The sequence below is a fragment of the Barbus barbus genome (assembly GCF_936440315.1).
Source record: "Barbus barbus genome assembly, chromosome: 43".
NCBI classification, from domain to species: domain Eukaryota; kingdom Metazoa; phylum Chordata; class Actinopteri; order Cypriniformes; family Cyprinidae; genus Barbus; species Barbus barbus.
In genome coordinates this window covers 25,074,473-25,094,493 of record NC_136721.1, presented here as the reverse complement: position 1 = coordinate 25,094,493, position 20,021 = coordinate 25,074,473, and the positions used below count along the sequence as shown (strand labels likewise).

At 37.5% G+C, this 20,021-nt stretch overlaps 5 protein-coding genes across 6 annotated transcripts in view; 4 read left to right on the top strand and 1 right to left on the bottom strand.

Annotated features, from left to right (window-relative positions):
- The window catches only part of LOC306861931 (uncharacterized protein), a 1,169,885-nt gene that overhangs the window by 313,377 nt on the left and 836,487 nt on the right, over positions 1-20,021 (bottom strand). The gene's annotated exons all lie outside the window — the stretch shown is intronic.
- On the top strand, positions 243-2,915 carry LOC306862699 (vitelline membrane outer layer protein 1-like; the record flags this gene model as incomplete). Its single annotated transcript, XM_079405618.1, has 5 exons — positions 243-428; positions 1,681-1,739; positions 1,832-1,945; positions 2,595-2,748; positions 2,859-2,915. The coding sequence occupies 5 exons, from the start codon at positions 243-245 to the stop codon at positions 2,913-2,915; spliced, it is 570 nt and encodes a 189-aa protein (XP_079261744.1).
- LOC306861935 (vitelline membrane outer layer protein 1-like) lies at positions 4,686-7,735 on the top strand. 2 transcript variants are annotated; one of them, XR_013783511.1, is made up of 6 exons: positions 4,688-5,035; positions 5,437-5,561; positions 5,720-5,833; positions 6,704-6,896; positions 7,156-7,334; positions 7,435-7,735. XR_013783511.1 is itself a non-coding variant. In XM_079404437.1 (5 exons), exons 1-4 carry the CDS (start codon positions 4,829-4,831, stop codon positions 7,331-7,333), a joined length of 624 nt encoding a protein of 207 aa, XP_079260563.1. In that variant the 5' UTR covers positions 4,686-4,828; the 3' UTR covers position 7,334; positions 7,435-7,735. The 2 variants fall into 2 exon arrangements, 1 of the variants encoding a protein (XP_079260563.1); XM_079404437.1 differs by lacking the exon at positions 6,704-6,896 and having other exon boundaries at positions 4,686-5,035.
- LOC306861936 (vitelline membrane outer layer protein 1-like) lies at positions 10,419-13,674 on the top strand. Its single transcript, XM_079404438.1, has 5 exons — positions 10,419-10,759; positions 12,153-12,280; positions 12,521-12,634; positions 13,207-13,391; positions 13,461-13,674. Exons 1-4 carry the CDS (start codon positions 10,553-10,555, stop codon positions 13,388-13,390), a joined length of 633 nt encoding a protein of 210 aa, XP_079260564.1. The 5' UTR covers positions 10,419-10,552; the 3' UTR covers position 13,391; positions 13,461-13,674.
- Positions 16,333-18,477, top strand: LOC306862327 (vitelline membrane outer layer protein 1-like). The gene is made up of 4 exons (XM_079405077.1): positions 16,333-16,646; positions 16,881-17,014; positions 17,169-17,282; positions 17,532-18,477. The coding sequence occupies exons 1-4, from the start codon at positions 16,449-16,451 to the stop codon at positions 17,710-17,712; spliced, it is 627 nt and encodes a 208-aa protein (XP_079261203.1). The 5' UTR covers positions 16,333-16,448; the 3' UTR covers positions 17,713-18,477.

The following is a 20,021-nucleotide window of genomic DNA, read 5'->3' as shown; positions in this document are numbered from 1 at the left end:
CGTTTAGTTGACTAGCTCCACCTGGGCCAGACTGATTGATTATCTGATCGTGATCCTCCCGAACCTTGTTAATAAAACTTCATTTGATAAACTGTATAAATGCATTCTGAAGCAGCTGTGAAAGAATCAGGCAGATTCTGCTGACAGACCAGCAAGGTTTCATGCTCTGGATTTGAAGAAACCGTTCGTTTACAAACCAAACAGATTGTTCTTCTTCAGCAATGCATCAACTTATTTCCGTGATGTTTTCACTGCTAGTCATTATTGGGCTACAGGTGAGCATTGTGTTCGCAGGAAGACGTTCTGAGCGAAGCAACGACAGACATTACACATCAGAGCTGACTGTGTCTGATGGAGGGACATGGGGGTCGTGGGGTCAGAGGGAAATGTGTCCAAGTGGAACGTACGCCGCAGGGTTCAGTCTAAAGGTAAGCTAAAAATTGAATTTCTGTAGTAAGTAAGGTTTGTTTAATAATGCTTAAGTGTAAACTGGTGACTGAGGGTTGAAGGTTCAGTTGCTGTTGGTGATTAAAATCCCAGGTATTTCTAAGAAAACCGCACCTGCTCAAGTTTTTGAATGCTTTGCTTAATACTAAAGAAACATGAAGTTCAATGTTGCAATACAGTAGTCAACATTTTTGAAGTGGATCAAAAAAGTTCACCAGAATTGTGCAAAGACGAGAATGCATTTTGGTTTTAGGAGAACTTTGAAAGGTTGTGATCTACTTCAAATGTTGGCTAGTATATATTGGGCTAGTCCAGGGAGCCCCAGCCCTGTTCCTGAAGGCTCACTAACGGTAAGTGTTTTTAAATGAACCGATCACATCTTCGACATTCAAAGTGTGTGATTCTGGTGTACCTCTATGGAGTTATAATCATCAGTAAAGTGTGTTCTGAGGTCTTATGTCACTGAGGCGTGTTACGTGTCGTTGGGGAGTCCTGGAGTGTGACGTTTACGGGGAACCCCAGTATTACAGCACAGTGTCACACAAGCCATGATACAAAGTTTCAGTAACTAAGCAACCAAAATAAAGGCCCCGATAATCAAAACTTCTACTTGGGGCTTGCTCCATTTCTGCAAATCAGTTTTTGTGAATGAATGACTTGATCCACATATGGCCTTCATCAACAGCTGCTTGCGTGACCTGCTGGTGAGCGGCTGACATCAGATGGATGTCATGCATTGGTGCGCTACTGCTATTCCTGCAGATCCCGGATGGGCACCGCTGAATTTCCTGCCGAATTTTAACCACTGAATTTGTGGCAGCGAATTTGGAAAGTTAAAATGACCAAAATTTGCCTGTCGAATATTATACATCGTATTTTTAAACCGACTGAATATTTTGGAAGTTATTTCTGTAAGGTGAATATGAATTATTGATTTTAATTATGAAAATGTGTGAAATATTTTGAATTGTAATTCACAGCTTAAACAACTATTAAATTTCAGGACCTAAAAATGCAAGCCTTGGAAATACAAGGCATTAACGCAAGCATTGTTAATTGCAATGCATGCTTTGTTTCAAAACCTATTGTCATTCTGCTTCCATATACCTCCAGGAACACCGAATGTTGTAGTTAAGCTCTTTCTAATGTCAGTGTTGTGGTGTTCAAGGTGGAAGAGCCTATTACAGGGGATGATATGCACTCAACGGGATTCGCCTTCACTGCATTGATGAGTCTAAAGCCTCATCAAACTCCTATAATGACTACACCTCCGTTCAGTCAGATGTAGGCAGGTAATGAGCTCGGTCCAAAAGAGTAGTGTAGCCGGTTTGCAGATAAGAATTGTTGCATTCAAAGGCAGTGTTTTTTCCTCCCCTTTCTTCAGCTGGGGTGTGTGGAAAGATCCCAAATGGTGTACTTCTGGATTCTTGACTGCTTTTGAGCTGAGAGTTGAATCTTCTCAAGGACTTGGTGATGATACGGCCGCAAACAACATCAGGTGAGTTTGAGCTGTTAAATATCCTTTAATCTAATTTGTTGCCCTTTACAAATTGCTTGTAAATCACTCATTTTGCTTAATTGTCATCAACAAATCTTACTGGAACTGATTGTCTGTGACTAAAACGTTCACATTTGCGACTAAAATATTAATTTGTAAATTTTGGTGCTGTACTATATAAATATACACGTTATGATTTTAAAAATACTGCTTGTTTTGTCATCACATTTGTTGACCTTATAAACCGACTATGCGCATCAAAGTTTTTGTAGGAAAACGGCCAGCGCTGACGGCACACCTGCTAAAAGCGGATATGGTAGTGTCATTCATGGTATTGTGATAAGCTTTTATTGAGGTATATAGTATTGAGCAATTTTTGCAATATGAATATTTGATTGCATCACATGCCTAGCTCCCACTTTAAGTGAACCTTAGTTCCCAGGACATCTACAGTACAAGATGGATTAAAATGCTGATAAAGACCTGAAGAGATGAGAACTAAATGCATGACTGAAATGTTGGTGTTAAAAAAAAGCATTTTGTGGCACCTAAGATTTGATTTAGTTTAAGTTGCAAGTTCCAAGAGATTGGTTGGCACTGAAACGTTTTATTGATTTGAAACATTTTGTTGTAACCCCCAAACTTCCAGGTTCAGATGCAGTGAAGGGGAGTTGGAGGGTGACGGCACAGACTGGGGCGATTGGTGCGGTTGGAGTCGAACATGTGACAGAAAAGGGATTTGTGGTATCAAGACACTGGTAGAAGAGCCGCAGGGCATTGGAGACGACACCGCTCTCAATGACGTGCGCATGTCCTGCTGCGCTTAAGGTGATGTGACCGTAATAAAACACTTGGATCGCAGAGCAGCACCGTTTGGAAGATCTGGCTTATCAGAGTTTTGCTTTTCTTTCAGGTGTTCGAGGACGACAACAAGAACCGCAAGAAGATCAGATGGATCATACTGTTATGAGCTCACATTAACCATGTCATACAACCGCCAGTCAAAAAAAAGCCTGAGATGTGATCAGGACCTCAACACCGAGCAGAGGCTGACTGTACCTCTCACTGATTGTCTTGGTTCATGCATTTCACCATCCATGAACTCCATACTCTTCACTAACTGTACACTCTTTAAGTGCATAATATCCCAAAATCTATTAGACTTGAAGTGACCGTGTTTCTCTGATTTAATGTGCTGCTTCGTTGACCTGCTTGAAGTCCATAACAATTGAATTTCTTTGCATATCAGTTGCTGCTAATTTTTTTTTTTTATTGGCGTAATCAAATGAAGTATTTTGGAGAACGGGCACATTTTCAAACTATTAAAAATGCACAAGTGTATTTGAAACGCCTTTATTTCATGCTAAGTGTACTTCAAATACACTATGTACTTGCTAAATATTCTGCTATAGTACTTGAAGTATACTAAACAGCAATATGTCTAAATTTTGTACTTGATGCACTTTAATTGTGCTGAATTCTAACTAAAGGTATAGCTGAAGTGGAACTATTGCAAGCATACTCTTTCATTTAAAGACCAATATTATTCAAAGATCACCCGATCCTCATCAAAAGTGATAAAGCACATGTTAGACGTGATTTTAAGAAATGTGCATTGTGCACAAGTGAGAACGCATGGCATGAGAAGAGTCTTTACAATTAAATGATTTCTGTGAACCCAATAAATATAAAAAATGCGTTAATTTCCCAAAAGGTCCAAGAAATGGGAGTTTTTCATGGTGTCCAATCAGCTGATTAAAAACATCACAATCCACTCCAGTCCATCAGTTAACATCTTGAGAAGCTGAAACGAATCCATGAAGACCTTTTTAGTCCATAATCCATAACGCTTCCTCCAGAGAAAAAGTGGTGTGGTCTGAATCGGAATAGAATGGATTATTGTGATGTTTTTATCAGCTGTTTGGACGGCACCCATTCACTGCAGAGGATCCATTGCTGAGACACTGATGGAATGACACATTTCTCCAAATCTGTTGAAGCAACAAACTCATTTTTATCTCATTTCCATTTTTGGATCAAGTGTTCATTTAAAGGAATCTGCTTTACAGTATCGACTTGTCTTTAAAACCTCACGAAAGATAATAAAAACCATAAACTAACAAGCAAAGCAGTTTCATGCTTTTACATGAGCAGCATTTGACCTGATTAGTCAGTGTTTGTCTAAAGTGTGTTTTTTGACTCGCACAATCATTTAGTTTTGCATTATCTTGAATGATAGCATGGATAAACACTGATTCTGTAGCTGTGTGTATTTATTTCTTCATACAAATTATAACTTCAGAAGTCAAGTTGTATGAAAATATTTCTAGTTAAATTAGTCTGAAATGGGTTTGGACCGACATGAAGGTGAGTAAATGATGACAGAATGATCATTTTAGTTGATCTTTTCCTCGCAAGTGTTGATATTTACTACAGGAAATTAAATTTATATAAAGTTGTTTGTGGCATTTTTCGATTGTCAAGCTAATATTCTCGGTGTTGCAGAACATGCGTAGTATTTCTCTCTGTACTCTCCAAAATTACCAAATCAATGCTGCAACTGAACATTTTATGGGAATTTTACCAAGTAAAACACTTTCCAAGGACACTAATGTTGTGTTTGTTTATTGACAGGACATTGACGTGTGCTCAGTGCTCCTGGCTGCTGATTGGCTAGAACCAGATATCACAATATTGATAAACTGTATAAATGCATTCTGAAGCAGCTGTGAAAGAATCAGGCAGAATCTTCTGACAGACCGCAGACAGTTCAGAAAGGTTTCCTGCTCTGGAACGATTCCTTTAAACAGTTTTACTGGCTCTGGTTCAGTTTTAATTTACCAAACAGAATTAATTTTAATCCATCAGACCGGTGCTGCAGCAATGCATCACTTCACTTCCGTTATGTTTTCACTGCTAGTCATTATTGGGCTGCAGGTGAGCGTTCAGGCCGGAGAAAGACGTCCTGAGCGAAGCATCGACAGACATTACATATTGGAGCTGACTGTGCCGAACGGAGGGGGATGGGGGTCGTGGGGTCACAGGGAAATGTGTCCAACTGGAACGTATGCTGCAGGATTCAGTCTAAAGGTAAGCTAAGAAATGACTTAATTACAGTAGAATGGGGTTTGTTTAATGCTTGAAAGTGTAAGCTGGTGACTGAGGGTTGAAGGTTCAAATCCTAAGGAAAAATGAACTCTGGAGTTGCTGTAAGTGATTCAATTCCAGGTATTTCAAAGGAAACTTAATACTAATAGAATTGCTTAATACTAAAGAAACATGAAGTTGAATGTTACTATGGATCGGGTTAGTCCAGGGATTCCCAGCCCTGCTTCTGAAAGCACGCCAACAGTAAACGTTTTTGAGTCAACTCACCAGCAGACTTTAGTAGACATCCAAACTGTGTGCTGTTGTACCTCCAGGAACACTAGAGGTTGGAGTTCAGATTACTCCTTTTCTCTTGCTAATATGTCTTAGTGTTGTTGTTTAAGGTGGAAGATCCTATTAAAGGGGATGACACTGCACTCAACGGGATTCGCCTTCACTGTATTGATGCGTCTAAAGCCTCATCAAACTCCCATAATGACTACGCCTCCGTTCAGTCAGATGTAGGCAGGTAATGAGCTCGGTCCAAAAGAGTAATAATGTAGCAGGTTTGCTGTTATTAAGAATTGTTACATTAAAAGTCAGAGGCAGTTTTTTCATAAGCTAGACAAATTAACTTTCTTAAAAGTAATGATTGGTTTGATTAATAAAACTGTGTTTTATCTTCAGCTGGGGTCGGTGGACAGATATCAAATGGTGTCCTTCTGGATTCTTGACTGATTTTCAGCTAAGAGTTGAATCTCCTCAAGGAGATGGTGATGATACGGCCGCAAACAACATCAGGTGAGTTTGTGCTGTGCTAAAAATCCTTTAACCTAATTTGGTGCTCTTGGTCAAAAATGACAGGTCTTAAAAATTGCTTGTAAATCACTCATTATTATGCTTTATTATCATCACCAAATATTATTGGAACTGATTGCAGGGCTCCAGACTGCGACCAAAAATATTAATTTGCAAGTGATATATTTGCTGAGGTTGCTGCTATAGTAAATGTTTAGAAATAATGCCTTTTTCACGCTTGTTTTGCGAACACATCATTTGTTATGTTAAACTGAGACGATGAACATCAAAGCGACGGCACACCTGCTAAAAGCAGCTCCGGTTGTGGCAGCATGAAAGAGATTGACAGTGATGGAGATGTGCCGAAAATCAGTCGCATTAGTTAACATCAGTTAATTAATTAGTTAACATAAACTGCCAAGTTAGATCTTAGTTAATTTCAACATTTAATAACACGTTGTTAAAATCAAAAGTTATAACTGTATGAACCTGAGCTAACATTTTTTTTACAAAGAATAATCACTTCTCTAACGAATGTTGCTATTGCTCAATGTTAATGTTAATGCATTACTAAGGTTAAAGGGGAGGTCTAATGCTATCTCATGCATTCTGTGTTATTTACCTGTTAAGCAGTTGGATCCTAATGATAAACATGGCCAACGTTAAAAAGAAATATTTTGATGTATGATGGAGTATTTTTGTGCTAAATACTCTCCTTCCGTGTTCGTATTAGTTTCGGAAAGTTTTTTTTCACACATGGCTCTTCATGTCGAAGAGCAGGAAGACGTCACTCCGGAGATATGAAGGATGCAATACTACTCTATCGGTACTCAAGATTAACATGAGATTGGTCGAAACTGTGTGTGTTCCCAGGACATCTAGAATACAGTTGGGGCAGTCGTGGCCTAATGGATAGAGAGTCGGACTTGTAACCTGAAGGTCGCGGGTTTGAGTCTCAGGTCTGGCAGGAATTGTTTGTTCCACGACTGAGGTGAGACCTTTGAGCAAGGCACCGAACCCCCAACTGCTCCCCGGACGCTGCAGAATTGGCTGCCCACTGCTCCTGGTGTGTGTTCACTGCTGTGTATGTGCACTTGGATGGGTTAAACGCAGAGCACAAATTCCAAGGATGGGTCACCATACTTGGCCACACGTCTCTTCACTTTCACTTTCAAGATGGATGCTGATAAAACATGATAAAAGCATGCTGATAAAAACATGAAAGTCAAATCGCAAGTTCCAAGAGTTAGTTTTGCCTTGTTTTGTTTGTATTGATTGAAACAACATATTTTCCCATAATGTTGTCCCACCCAAATTTCTTCCAGGTTCAAATGCAGTCAAGGGTCTTTACTGGGTGATGGCACAGACTGGGGCAATTGGGGCGACTGGAGTCAAACATGTGAAGGAAAAGGGATTTGTGGTATCAAGACACGGGTAGAAGGGCCTCAAGGACGAGGAGACGACACCGCTCTCAACGACATGCGCATGTATTGCTGCAATTAAGGTGATGTGAACACAATCAAACACTCAAATTGCAGAGCAACACTGTTTACTAATCTCCGTGAAGTTAGTTCTGGCTTATCTGAGTTTGGCTTGTCTTTCAGGTTTTAGAGGATGACAACAAGAACGGCAAGAAGATCAGATGATCATAATAATTGATCAGCATACTGTTATGAGCTCACATGAACCATGTCATACAACAGTCAAAAAAATAAAGCCTGATATGATCAGGACCTCAACACAGAGCAGAGTACTGTACATCATCTCACTTATTGTGTCTTATCAGTTCCTGCATTTCACCATCCATGAACTCCATACTCTTCATTAACTGTAAAGCTGTAAACGTTTTTTTTTTTTTCTTAGGACATAATATCACAACATCTATTAAAATTTAACTTGAAATGACATTAGTGTTTGTCTGTTGTTTAATGTGCTTCTTCGTTGACCTGCTTGAAATCATTAACAATTGAATATTTCTTTGCATCTCATTCATGCTTTTTTTTTTTCTCATGACTGACTAATCAAAAAATAAATAAATGCTTTGTGAAGAACAGGCACATATCCACCCTATTAAAAAATAAAATATACCTAAATGTATTTGAAATACATTTATTTCATGCTAAGTATACTACAAATAAATTTTCTTATTTACGTACTTAATAAAATACTCTACAATTGTACTTTTAGTATACTAAGCTGGTATACTAAACTATTGCAAGTATACTTCAGGTACACTTTAAATATTTTGCATTTAAAGATCGATATTATTCAAATATAAAATCCTCATCAAAAGTGACATTAAACACAAATTAGATTTAATATTAAGAAGTGTCCATTGTGCACAAGTAGTATGCCAAATAAAGTTGGACTATAATTTTTATATCGGAGTTATCTGTCAGTAAATAGATTTGAACTATACCTAGTATGAAATAAATGTATTTTAAATATATTACTGTTGTACAATAACTTTAATTCAAGCATCAAAGAACGAGAAGAGTCTTTACAATAAATAACATTATTTCTGTGAACTCATTAAATATCAAAATAAAAATTACATTCAATAAAAACCTTTCAAAAAGGTCCAAGGAATGCCATTTGAAAGGAGTTTTTTTTTTATTCAGAATCAGAATGAGAATGAGCTTTATTGCCAGGTATGTTTACTCATACGAGGAATTTGTTTTCGTGACAGAAGCTCCACAGTGCAACAGAATGACAGCGACAGGACAGGACACAGATAATAAAAAGAAGAATTAAAAACAGAACAAGTAAATAGGGAATAACAATATACAAATTGACAATTGTATGTACAGGTCGTTCTGGTTCTCAGAGCTCTGTAGCGTCCACCAGATGGTAACAGTTCAAAGAGGGAGTGTGCTGGATGTGAGGGGTCCAGAGTGATTTTACCAGCCCTTTTGCTCACTCTGGATAAGTACAGTTCTTGGAGAGTGGGGAGGGTTGAACCAATGATTCGCTCAGCAGTCCGGACTACCCTCCGTAGTCTTCTGAGGTCAGATTTGGTAGCTGAGCTGAACCAGACAGTTATTGAGGTGCAGAGGATGGATTCAATGATGGCGGAGTAGAACTGTTTCAGTAAGTCCTGTTGCAGATTGAACTTCCTCAGCTGGCGAAGAAAGTACAACCTCTGCTGGGCCTTCCTGACAATGGACTCAATGTGAGTGTCCCACCTCAGGTCCTGAGAGATGGTGGTGCCCAGGAATCTGAATGTCTCCACTGCAGCCACAGTGCTGTTCATGATGGTGAGTGGGGGGAGAGCAGGGGGGGGGGGGGGGGGGGGGGTTCTCCTGAAGTCCACGATCATCTCCACAGTTTTGAGCGTGTTGAGCTCCAGGTTGTTAAGACTGCACCAGCTCCTTAACCTCCTGTCTGTAAGCAGACTCGTCACACCGTACTGGATGAGGCCGATCAGTGTGGTGTTGTCTGCAAACTTCAGGAGCTTGACAGAGGGGTCTTTAGATGTGCAGTCGTTGGTGTAGAGGGAGAAGAGCAGTGGGGAGAGAACACAGCCCTGAGGAGCTCCAGTGCTGATCGTATGGGTGCTGGATGTATATTTTATAATATAATAATAAATACATTTTTAACTAAGGGTGCTTTCACACTTGGTTCGATTGCCTGATCCGAACCCGAGTTCGACGCCCGATGTGCAACTTTATTATGGATTATGGACTCGTATTTGAGTTAAAAACATCTTAATGATGGATTAGTTTACCTTGTCTTCTCCAGATGTTAACTGATGGACTGGAGTGGTGTGGATTATTGTGATGTTTTTATCAGCTGTTTGGACTCTCATTCTGACGGCACCCATTCACTGCAGAGCATCCATTGCTGAGACACTGATGCAGAGACACATTTCTACAAACCTGATGAAGAAACAAACTCATCCTGATCTTGGATGACCTGAGGATGAGAACAATTTTATCTAATTTTCATTTTTGGAACAACTATTAATTTAAAGGAATCTGCTTTACAGTATAGATTAGTCTTTAAAACCTCATGAAAGATAATAAAAACCATAAACTAACAAGCAAAGCTGTTTCGTGCTTTTACATGAGCAGCATTTGACCTGATTAGTCAGTGTTTGTCTAAAGTGTGTTTTCTGACTCGCACAATCATTTTGTTTTCCATTATCATCTTGAATGATAGCATGGATAAACACTGATTCTGTAGCTGTGTGTATTTATTTCTTCATGCAAATTACTATAACTTCAGAAGTCAAGTTCTAGTTAAATTTGTCTCAAATGGGTTTGGACCGACATGAAGGTGAGTAAATGATGACAGAATGATCATTTTAGTTGATCTTTTCCTCGCAAGTGTTGATATTTACTACAGGAAAGTAAATTTATGTAAAGTTGTTTGTGGCATTTTTGCAGAACATGCTTAGTATTTCTCTCTGTACTCTCCAATATTACCAAATCAAAGCTGCAACTGAACATTTTATGGGAATTTTACCAAATAAAACACTTTCCAAGGACACTAATGGCATGTTTGTTTGACATTGATGTGTACTCAGTGCTCCTGGCTGCTGATTGGCTGGAATATTGATAAACCGCATCAATGTATTGTTCTGATTGGCTCAATAAAGAGTCAGGCATGTTCTGCTGAACAACCACAGACAGCTCAGAAAGCCAGAGTCAGTTTTTGGAGTAGAAACCAAACAGAATTAATTTCATCAGTATTTTAATCGATCAGTCCAGTGCTGTAGCAATGCATCACTTTATTTCCATCATGTTTTCACTGCTAGTCTTTATTGGGCTGCAGGTGAGTGTTCAATCCGGAGGAAGACGTTCTGAGAGGAGCATCGACAGAACTTTCATATCGTTGTTGACGGTACACAATGGGATGAAGTTTGGGTGGTGGGGTCCCAAAGAATTTTGTCCAAGCGGAAAGTACGCAGCAGGGTTCAGTCTAAAGGTAAGTTGAGCGTTGACTCATGTGGCTTAAAGGTTCAAGACATCTTATCTAGTATCTTTATCTTGTTTTCCAATACAAATACCTAAATGTTCTTAAATTAAGGTTCATTTATTTGTGACCCTGGACCACAAAAGGTCATAAGGGTCAATTTTTAAGATTTATACATCATCTGAAATCTGAATAAATAATATTTCCATTGATGTATGGTTTGTTAGGATCAGACAATATTTGGCTGAGATACAACTATTTGAAAATCTGGAATCTGAGGGTGCAAAAAAAATCATAATATTGAGAAAATCATCTTTAAAGTTGTCCAAATAAAATTCTTAGCAAATTATCTTCACGGAATATGATCTTTACTTAATATCCTAATGATTTTTGGCATAAAAGAAAAATCGCTAATGTATTTTTGGATATTGCAACATATATACCCATGCTACTTGACTGGTTTTGTGTTCCAGGGTCACATTTGAGATGCAAAAGTGCATAAAATATTAATCCGCAGTTTCACAAACAAGGCTTAAGCTGAGTCCCATACTAAAATGCACGTCTGAGTTGTTTTCATTTGTCTGAAGATGCACATGCACATAACATCATGTTTTTTGTGTGTGTCTGTTTTTCTAAGGCACGTTTATAAAAGCTTTCACAGTTGAACTATGGCTTAATCCTGGCTTAAAGGGATAGTTTACCCAAAAATGAAAATGATCCCATGATGATTTACTCACCCTCAAGCCATCCTAGGTGTTTGACTTTCTTCATTCATACGAATACAACTGGAGTTCTATTTAAAAATGTCCTGGCTCTTCCAAGCTTTAGCGAATGGGAACAAAACAAAACACCGGTCACAAATTAGAAGTGCAAAACAAGGACTGGTGAAGACAAATGGGAGGATTTTGATATTAGTCAAGAGCAGACTGGATTTCTTTGCTGTAAACAAGACTTGGTTCTCGCAAAACTAGCATATTCTCACCGGAGTTTACACTACGCCTACATCCTACATCATCTGCTGGAATGCAACTCACTCATGAATGTCATTTAGCCAGTAAATGTATCTCGATTTAAGCATTTTTAGATATTTGTACTGGAAAACAAGTCCAAAATACTGAGGAAGAAAACCTTTTTTTGCAGTGCAGTAAGAATGAACTATGTTTAGTCACTTAGTTCATCTCCAGCATCTGCCATGGATATTATTATTGGATAGTTATCTCTGTTCCCTGTTCTGACTGATCTTAAAATATATCAGTGCTTTTGTTTTGTCTCAAGATGCACACTTGTTTTGTTTTTTTTAATGTTTATAAAAATTACTTAAATGTCCTAATTGATCTATGTCCTAATCCTGGTTTAACCCTGTCTGTGAAACCGGGCCTTAATGTTTTTGCTGTTGTTTATTGAGGTGGAAGATCGTTCCTATGGTTTTTGGGATAACACAGCGCTCAATGGGATTCGTCTTCACTGCGTCAGTCTGTTCAAAGACTCAAACTCATCTGAGGAATACAGTTCCATTCAGTCCAACACGGGAAGGTAAAGGACTCAGACTCCAAGTAAGGTAGTAAAACTAGTTAGAGTTAGTTGCTTTGGAATTATTATTAAGAATTTTTCCATTAAATGTTAGGAGCAGTTTCTTTATAAACTTGATAAATAATCCAAGGTTGTTCTTGAAAATAATGACTGAATTATTGATTTAAGGATTGAATTGATCACTAAAATTCTTTATTGTCTTCATTAACCTATGAAATACTCATAAATTGGGATTTTCTTCAGCTGGGGTGAGTGGACAGATATTAAATGGTGTCCTTCTGGATTCTTGAAAGCTTTTCAACTGAAAGTTGAACCTTACCAAGGATTTAAAGACGACACGGCTGCAAACAACATCAGGTGAATATATTACGCTGTTTTAAAGCTGCTGTTTTGTGAGTCGTTAACGGTGTTTCCGTTCAATCTGTTTAATTAAAGACTTATAGTTTTTGGGGGTTTTTTACATTGCTGTTTGAGCATGAAAAAGGTCTGAAAGCACAAAGTCCACTACAGTTATTCTGTATTTCAGAAAGCACAGTTCCTGAACGCTTTCATTGCACTCCTGAGTTTTCTTCCAGGAACGTACATATTTCAATATCCCTTGATTTTTATTTATAAAATTTTTTGCAATTTACGGTAAGGGGCATCACATTTCCAACACACGCTTGAGTGTTCGGCCAATCACAACTCACTGGTTCAGCTGGCCAATCAGAGCCCTCTGGGCTTTTCTGAAAGGAGAGGCTTTGTAGAAACTGATATTTCAATATAAAAAAAATTACATGCAGTAAATGTTTTAAGTAATATCACTGAATATAAGCATGGCAGGCGATCACACGACTCATATTCAGACCAACAGCGTGATCGTAAGTGTTCTCTATAGAGGCTGTGTATGTCTTTTTGGCCAAAGCAAACCATTCTGACACATTTTTCAGATTCAACTGCAGTGAAGGGGCTTTGTTGGAGGGTGACGGCACAGACAGGGGCGATTGGGGCGACTGGAGCACATCGTGTCAGGGAAGAGGGATTTGTGGCATCAATACAAAGATAGAAGAGAAGCAGGGAATTGGAGAAGACGACACTGCTCTCAATGACGCGATGATGCTCTGCTGCGATTGAGGTGATGCAATCGCAACCAAACACGGATTCTCACATACTGCAGAGCAACTGAGTTTGGTTTTTCTTTCAGGTGCAAGAGGGCGACAACAAGAGCAGCAAGAAGATCAGGTGTCATCAAATACTACGAGCTAACATGAAACATGTCACACCACAATGTTTTCAGTGATAATGAACAGTCATTATCTCAAAATAGTCTAACAGGATGATAAAGAAAAAAAGCTGAGGTTGACTGGTTCATCCTGCTTGTTGTACCAAATATCAGCATTAAAGTCTCTTTCTAAGAAGCACCTTGTAGTCTCACATCCTTTATCACAACCAGCGCAGGTGTCACGTTTATTTAGGTGCCTGTGTTCCTGTTCTCCTGCCTTAGTTTAGTTCATTGACCTAGTTTCTTGTGTTGTCCTCATTAGTTCTTTCTATTCACCTGTGTTCACACTATTAAGTCATTAGTCCCTCATTTGTGTCCCTCATTATCCCAACTCGTGTGTGTCTTGCCGCTTATTAATGTGGTTTGCTTTGCTGATTTGGATTCCCTCTGTTTGTTTCTCTGTGGATTTATTAAAGACTGTGTATTCTTCTTCGTTGTGCACTCGTGGCAGCTGGGTAGATTACTTACAAATTGTAGTCTGTCACTGATTACAGATTACATGATGAAAATTGTAGACAGAAATGTAATCTAGGTTACTCATTTTAGGTCATGTATTCTGATAATTTTGGTGGATTACTTTTAGATTAATTTTTTATCTAACTTCTTTTAAACTTACCATTAAACATAACACACTGGCATAAAAAAGCAAAGAGAAAAAAATACAGGTATATTCCCTTTCTTGATATCAGCATCATAAAATGCATTAAGCATTACACACCAGGGTCTCCTGAACTGGGCTTAATGTTGATAAAAAATGAGGAATTAGGGAGAATCAAAACATTATGAATAATTTATACATTATTCATAATGTTTTGATATATTAATATTATATATTATTTACTGCCACTGTGTGAATAATATGTAATCCATAAAAAAGTATGTGTAATCTGATTTTTTGACCCATACAATGTATTTTTGGCTAGTGCTACAAATATACCCGTGCTATTTATGACTGGTTTTGTGCTCCAGGGTCACATTTGAGATGCAAAAGTACATAAGATATCAAAACATTATGAATAATTTACTGCCTTTGTGTGAATAATATGTAATTTTTTGTTCAGATCAAAGTGTAAACAACATAGAAAACACGTGATGCTGCTGACACAGAACAGCATACGCTGTTTACGTTCAGTGGATACTCTCCAAAATGGCACCATAGGGTGATACGGAGGAGACGGATTGTTAAATAAAGTCGTTATTTCTGTTTTCTTTGCGTACAAAATGTAATCACGTAGTTTTGTAAAATTATGGTTGAACCCCTGATGTCACATGGATTATTTTAATGCGTTCCTTGCTACATTTCTGAACCTTGATCGTGGTAATTACATTGCTGTCTATGCAGAGTCAGAGAGCTCTCAGAATTCATCAAAAATATCTTAATTTGTGTTCCGAAGGTCTTACGGGTTGGGAATGACATGATGGGGAGTAATTAATGACAGAATTTTCATTTTTAGGTCAACTATCCCTTTACCATCAAAGGGATCTTTTCATAATACAAAAGTTATTTTTTATATTAAAATGTTCAAATTAATATTAAATTATTTTCTTTTGTTTAAAGCTCTGATTTCTGCTTTACACAATCTATTTTTTAAAAGTTCATTTAGGCCGAGTTCATTTAGTCAATTAGTTTTCACTGTAAAAAAAAGCAGGGGTTGCCGGAATTCTACCGTAAAAAAATACAGTAACAACATTTTAGGTTTTAACTTAAATGAACAGTTAAATACCGTAATTTCATGAACTGATATAATGTTAATATACCAAGCTATTGAAGAACTGAAATCTGTTTTGTACCTTTGAAATGCACTGATAACCACTAACTGCAGGGGGTGATGAGAAAGTCACATGATGAACCAAAGCCCATCACACGCAGATTTTCAATAACAACATATATAGAAGGTGCACAGTGTCATTCACACAAACACTAAACACTGTCAAGGTGAGACTCATTAAACTGAAATATGCAATAAACATTACTTTAACAACATTAGATGTAACATACAACCCTAATAAACATAACCAATAATAAAAAACTAAGAAGAAACAGTTATTTCAAAGAAAAAACATCAAATTCAAACAAAATTTGAAACGCAACGCAGGGAATTCTGGGAACATCAGTTTACGTTTTTTTTTTCCTGTAAATTTTACAGGAACTTACCGTTAACCATTTAACAGGTTATTACTGTAGCACTTTCACAGTTTTTTTTTTACTGTTAATAACAGTCATTTTTTACAGTGTTGCATTGCTGTTTTGATTACTGGCCTGAAAATAATGAATGTAATGATTTTTTTTAGTTAACTGATCCAAGATTGCTCTGCTGTTGTATTTATTTCTTCAGGCAAGGCATCGTATGACCTAAGAAAGCTATGCAGCAGTCAAGGTGTATGAATGTACTTTCCTGATACGTAAAAGGGCTTGGAACCACATGTGGGACATTAAATGATGACAGAATAATCATTTTCCTTTAGCACTTGCTTCCTTGCAATAATTCTTGTTTAAGCTTCTCACCTGCTATTCATTTTAAGGTTGGTTTTTTATTCTGTGTGTTGCAGTCCATGCTTAATATTTCACTCATTATAAATACATAAACAAGCAACTCAACGTTTTATTGGCATTTTACCAAGCAAAACAGTTTTCAGGGACATTAAAGGTTAAGCATACAGACGTTCCTATATTTGTGTGTTCACATACAGGTCATTGACGTTGGCTCAGTGCTTCTGGCTGCTGATTGGCTAGAACCAGGATATCACAATATTTATAAACTGTATAAATGTATTCTGAAGGAGCTCTCAAAGAATCATGCAGCTGTACCTTTAAATAGTTTTACTGACCCTGGATCAGTTTTTGGTGTAGAAATCAAGCAGAATTAATTTCATCAGTATTTTTTTAAACCATTTTGTCGATCTGCAGCAATGCATCACTTCATTTCTTTACTGTTAGTCATTATTGGGCTGCAGGTGAGCGTTGACTCTGCAGGAAGACGTTCTGAGCGAAGCATCAACAGATATTATGGATCAGAGCTGAATGTGTCGAATGGAATGGACTGGGGGTCGTGGGGGTTAAAGGATATGTGCCCAACGGGAACGTACGCAGCAGGTTTTAGTCTAAAGGCAAGTCTGACATTGAATCTATTACTGCTATATGGGGTGGCTTAGTGGTTAAACATGTAAGCTGGTGACTGATCATAACTTGTTAGTCATTTAATTCCAGGTATCTCCAGGGAACTGCACCTGTTTAATACTACAGTACATAAAGATCAATGTTACTATGGGCTGGTTAGAGTTAACTTTGAATGATTGATTGTAACTCTTTCAAATTTAGGAGTGTTGTTTTGTTTTTTCCAGGTGGAAGAGACACTCTATGGCTTTTGGGATGATAACACTGCACTCAACGGGATTCGCCTTCACTGCATCGATCCGTCCAAAGGCTTATCAAACTCATATGAGAACTACGCCTCAGTTCAGTCAGAAGCAGGAAGGTAATGGACTCAGTAGACATAGTAGTAGTTATAGCAGTTTTGGGGTTATTATGAATTCCTGAATTAAGGGTTAGGAACAGCTTCTTCATAAGCTACAGTAGACAAATCAATTTTCTTGAATTTTCAGTAGTAAACCTGTGTTTTTTTTGTTCAGCTGGGGTCAGTGGACAGAAATCAAATGGTGTCCTTCTGGATTCTTGACAGCATTTCAGCTGAGAGTCGAATCTTCCCAAGGAGTTGAAGACGACACAGCCGCAAACAACATCAGGTCAGTATGTGGCTGTCATTCACTTTGAGATATGCAGAACTACATTTTTTAAACATGGTTTGCAGTTTAGTAAACAAACCATTACTAAATTCACCATTTGACCTTGAGTTTTAACGACTGGATTCTGAGATTCAGTCTGCATTTTCAAATCATAGGGCCCTAATTTTGGGATAAAATCAGGTAAGCTGAACACAAGGAATTCACATGGAATGAAGATATTTTCTTTTTGTTTTTTAAACCTTTTTTCAGATTCAACTGCAGTGGAGGTTCTTTGTTGGAGGGTGATGGCACATATTGGGGCAAGTGGGGCGACTGGAGCCCATTCTGTCAAGGAAGAGGAATTTGTGGCATCATGACACGGATAGAAGAGCCGCAGGGAATTGTAGACGACACAGCTCTCAATGACGCACACATGTTCTGCTGCGATTAAGGTTATGCAATCGCAAACACACTCAGATTGACACAAACCCCAGAGCTGCTATGTTTTTTGTTCCAAAAATCAGAATTAAAGTATTTTCCTACTTGATCTAAAACGACTTACACTGCAAGTCGTTCATGCATTTCCTGGGAATGAACAGTGAACTCTACAGGAACACAACATTAAATTTAAGTGTAATACTAACCCTATTAGTTATAAACTTTGTTACCTTTCTGAGAGTATATTTAAATTCTACACTTAAAAATAAAGGCTCTTTTTAGCCTTTATGGTTCCAAAAACAACTGTTAACATCCATGAAATCTTTCCATTGCATAAACCTTTCTTTATAGTGCAGAAAGGTTCTTCTGAATATTAAGATGTTCTTCACACAATTTAGTTTTTTTTTTTTTGCTTGAAGATCTGATTTCTGTTTTACAGTATGTATATTTCTTTGAAACCCCATGAAACAATAAAAAAGTAAAACTATGCAGGTCATTGATTTTAACACTGTACTGTGTGTAATTTCCTGTCATTATGTGCACATCACAAACACAAAATGAGAACTAGACCTCGGACACACTGGTGCTATGGATGGTATGATAATGGCAACCATGCACACACACCCAGAACACACACACACACACACTCATATGTTCATACATGCATCTTAATTGTTGTTATATTTATTCATATCCATATTTTTTTTTACCTCTGATTACTTTGATTGGATGCTGTGGGCATTCTGTATGTTGTTGTATGAATCTGTGTTGTATAAATATGACCTTAATAAAGTTGAGAATTTTATGGTAGTGCACTGGCTCTCTATGTCTGCTTGATCCATTAATTAATTTTAATCAAACAAATCAAGCAAGTCAAGTCAAGTCAGTGGCTCACCTCAAGCAAGTCAAGTCGAGTCCTGATAAAGGTCAAGTCAAGTTAAGTCACAGTATCAAACAGCAACAAATATATATTTTTGCCACACAACCTTATTCATTTTTTTCTCGGAAATTACCTTTTTTAAATTATATATTTTAAATAATAATGTTGTAAATATAACATTTTGAAAATAGGCAAAATACTACTTTGTATACCAATAAGTCTGTAAATAAGAAAATATTGATAAAATACAAGATAAAAATATGTATCTGATATTTATGTTATATTGAGTTTGACCATCCTAGGAGACACAGATAATATTTAACAGATGTTTGAAAATGACTTTTTACTAAATATCTCCAGAAAAGCCTGGGATTCAGTCTGGGAGCACGCTAAAGAATTTCAGTGTGTAACAAAACATGCTATTCAATTTAAAATAATATGCTGACTACAAATCACCCCTTATATCAGAAATAAAATGGACCCAAAATTTTCATCGGATATAGACACCCTATTTGGACTGTTTCTTTCAGTTTGCATGATTGTCTACATTGTTCTTGAAAACTATTGTCATCATGACTCAAAACAAGAAGCCTGATGTTAATGTTTATGTATCTTTCCCTGTAACTTATCGATTTCTTTGATTTGACCTTAATAAGAACTAAATTCATAGAGTATTTAAGGTCTGCCTAAGCATATTGTTTTGTTTTTGTTTTCTGTTTGTTCTGTTGGGGGAAAAAAATAATAAAAAATATGGAATATATGACATTCAATGATAGACCTACTCTATGCCATTAATGCCGCCAGTAAGTGGTGGCAAATCACTGCTTTATGACAGAAGCGTTTCTTTGAACTGATTCATTCAAAACAGTTGATTCGTTCATGAACAAGCAAGTATGGGCCACTGAATCACTGAACCGATTCGTTCAAATCCCTGGATTCATTCAGTATTCAGTGTGTTACTCAGAGACTTCCATAACTCTAGCTGTGGGCTGAAAACTGAACTGTTGGCAGCCGCGCTGAAAATATTACTAAATACTAAATATCGTATGTTATAAATATAAAAACACATACCAGGGCCGTTTGATAACATATCTTGGATTTTGGGTGCAAGACAGATATCACTAATCGATAAAACACTGTGGTTTCCGTGGTAGAATCACTCGGATCACTTCTGCCGCTGGTTCAGTGGCTTGCGTTTTGTTTACCAAATTATGTTGCGATTTATAATAATAATTAAGAGTTGTTATAAAGTCAAGTCCTGCCGAGTCAGTTTGAAGTTAAAAACATCTTAATGCTGGATGTCGTTCAGCTTTTGTCTTCTCCAGATGTTAACTGATGGACTGGAGTGGTGTGGATTATTGTGATGTTTTTATCAGACTCTCATTCTGACGGCACCCATTCACTGCAGAACATCTGATGCAATGACACATTTCTCCAAATCT

Coding starts and splice junctions, on each gene's coding strand:
- LOC306862327 (XM_079405077.1), top strand. CDS start 16,449: ATGCATCACTTCATTTCTTTACTGTTAGTCATTATTGGGCTGCAGGTG. Junction 16,647..16,880: donor CAGCAGGTTTTAGTCTAAAG/GCAAGTCTGACA, acceptor TGTTTTTTCCAG/GTGGAAGAGACACTCTATGG. Junction 17,283..17,531: donor ACAGCCGCAAACAACATCAG/GTCAGTATGTGG, acceptor ACCTTTTTTCAG/ATTCAACTGCAGTGGAGGTT.
- LOC306861936 (XM_079404438.1), top strand. CDS start 10,553: ATGCATCACTTTATTTCCATCATGTTTTCACTGCTAGTCTTTATTGGG. Junction 10,760..12,152: donor CAGCAGGGTTCAGTCTAAAG/GTAAGTTGAGCG, acceptor TTGTTTATTGAG/GTGGAAGATCGTTCCTATGG. Junction 12,281..12,520: donor ATTCAGTCCAACACGGGAAG/GTAAAGGACTCA, acceptor GATTTTCTTCAG/CTGGGGTGAGTGGACAGATA.
- LOC306861935 (XM_079404437.1), top strand. CDS start 4,829: ATGCATCACTTCACTTCCGTTATGTTTTCACTGCTAGTCATTATTGGG. Junction 5,036..5,436: donor CTGCAGGATTCAGTCTAAAG/GTAAGCTAAGAA, acceptor TTGTTGTTTAAG/GTGGAAGATCCTATTAAAGG. Junction 5,834..7,155: donor ACGGCCGCAAACAACATCAG/GTGAGTTTGTGC, acceptor AATTTCTTCCAG/GTTCAAATGCAGTCAAGGGT.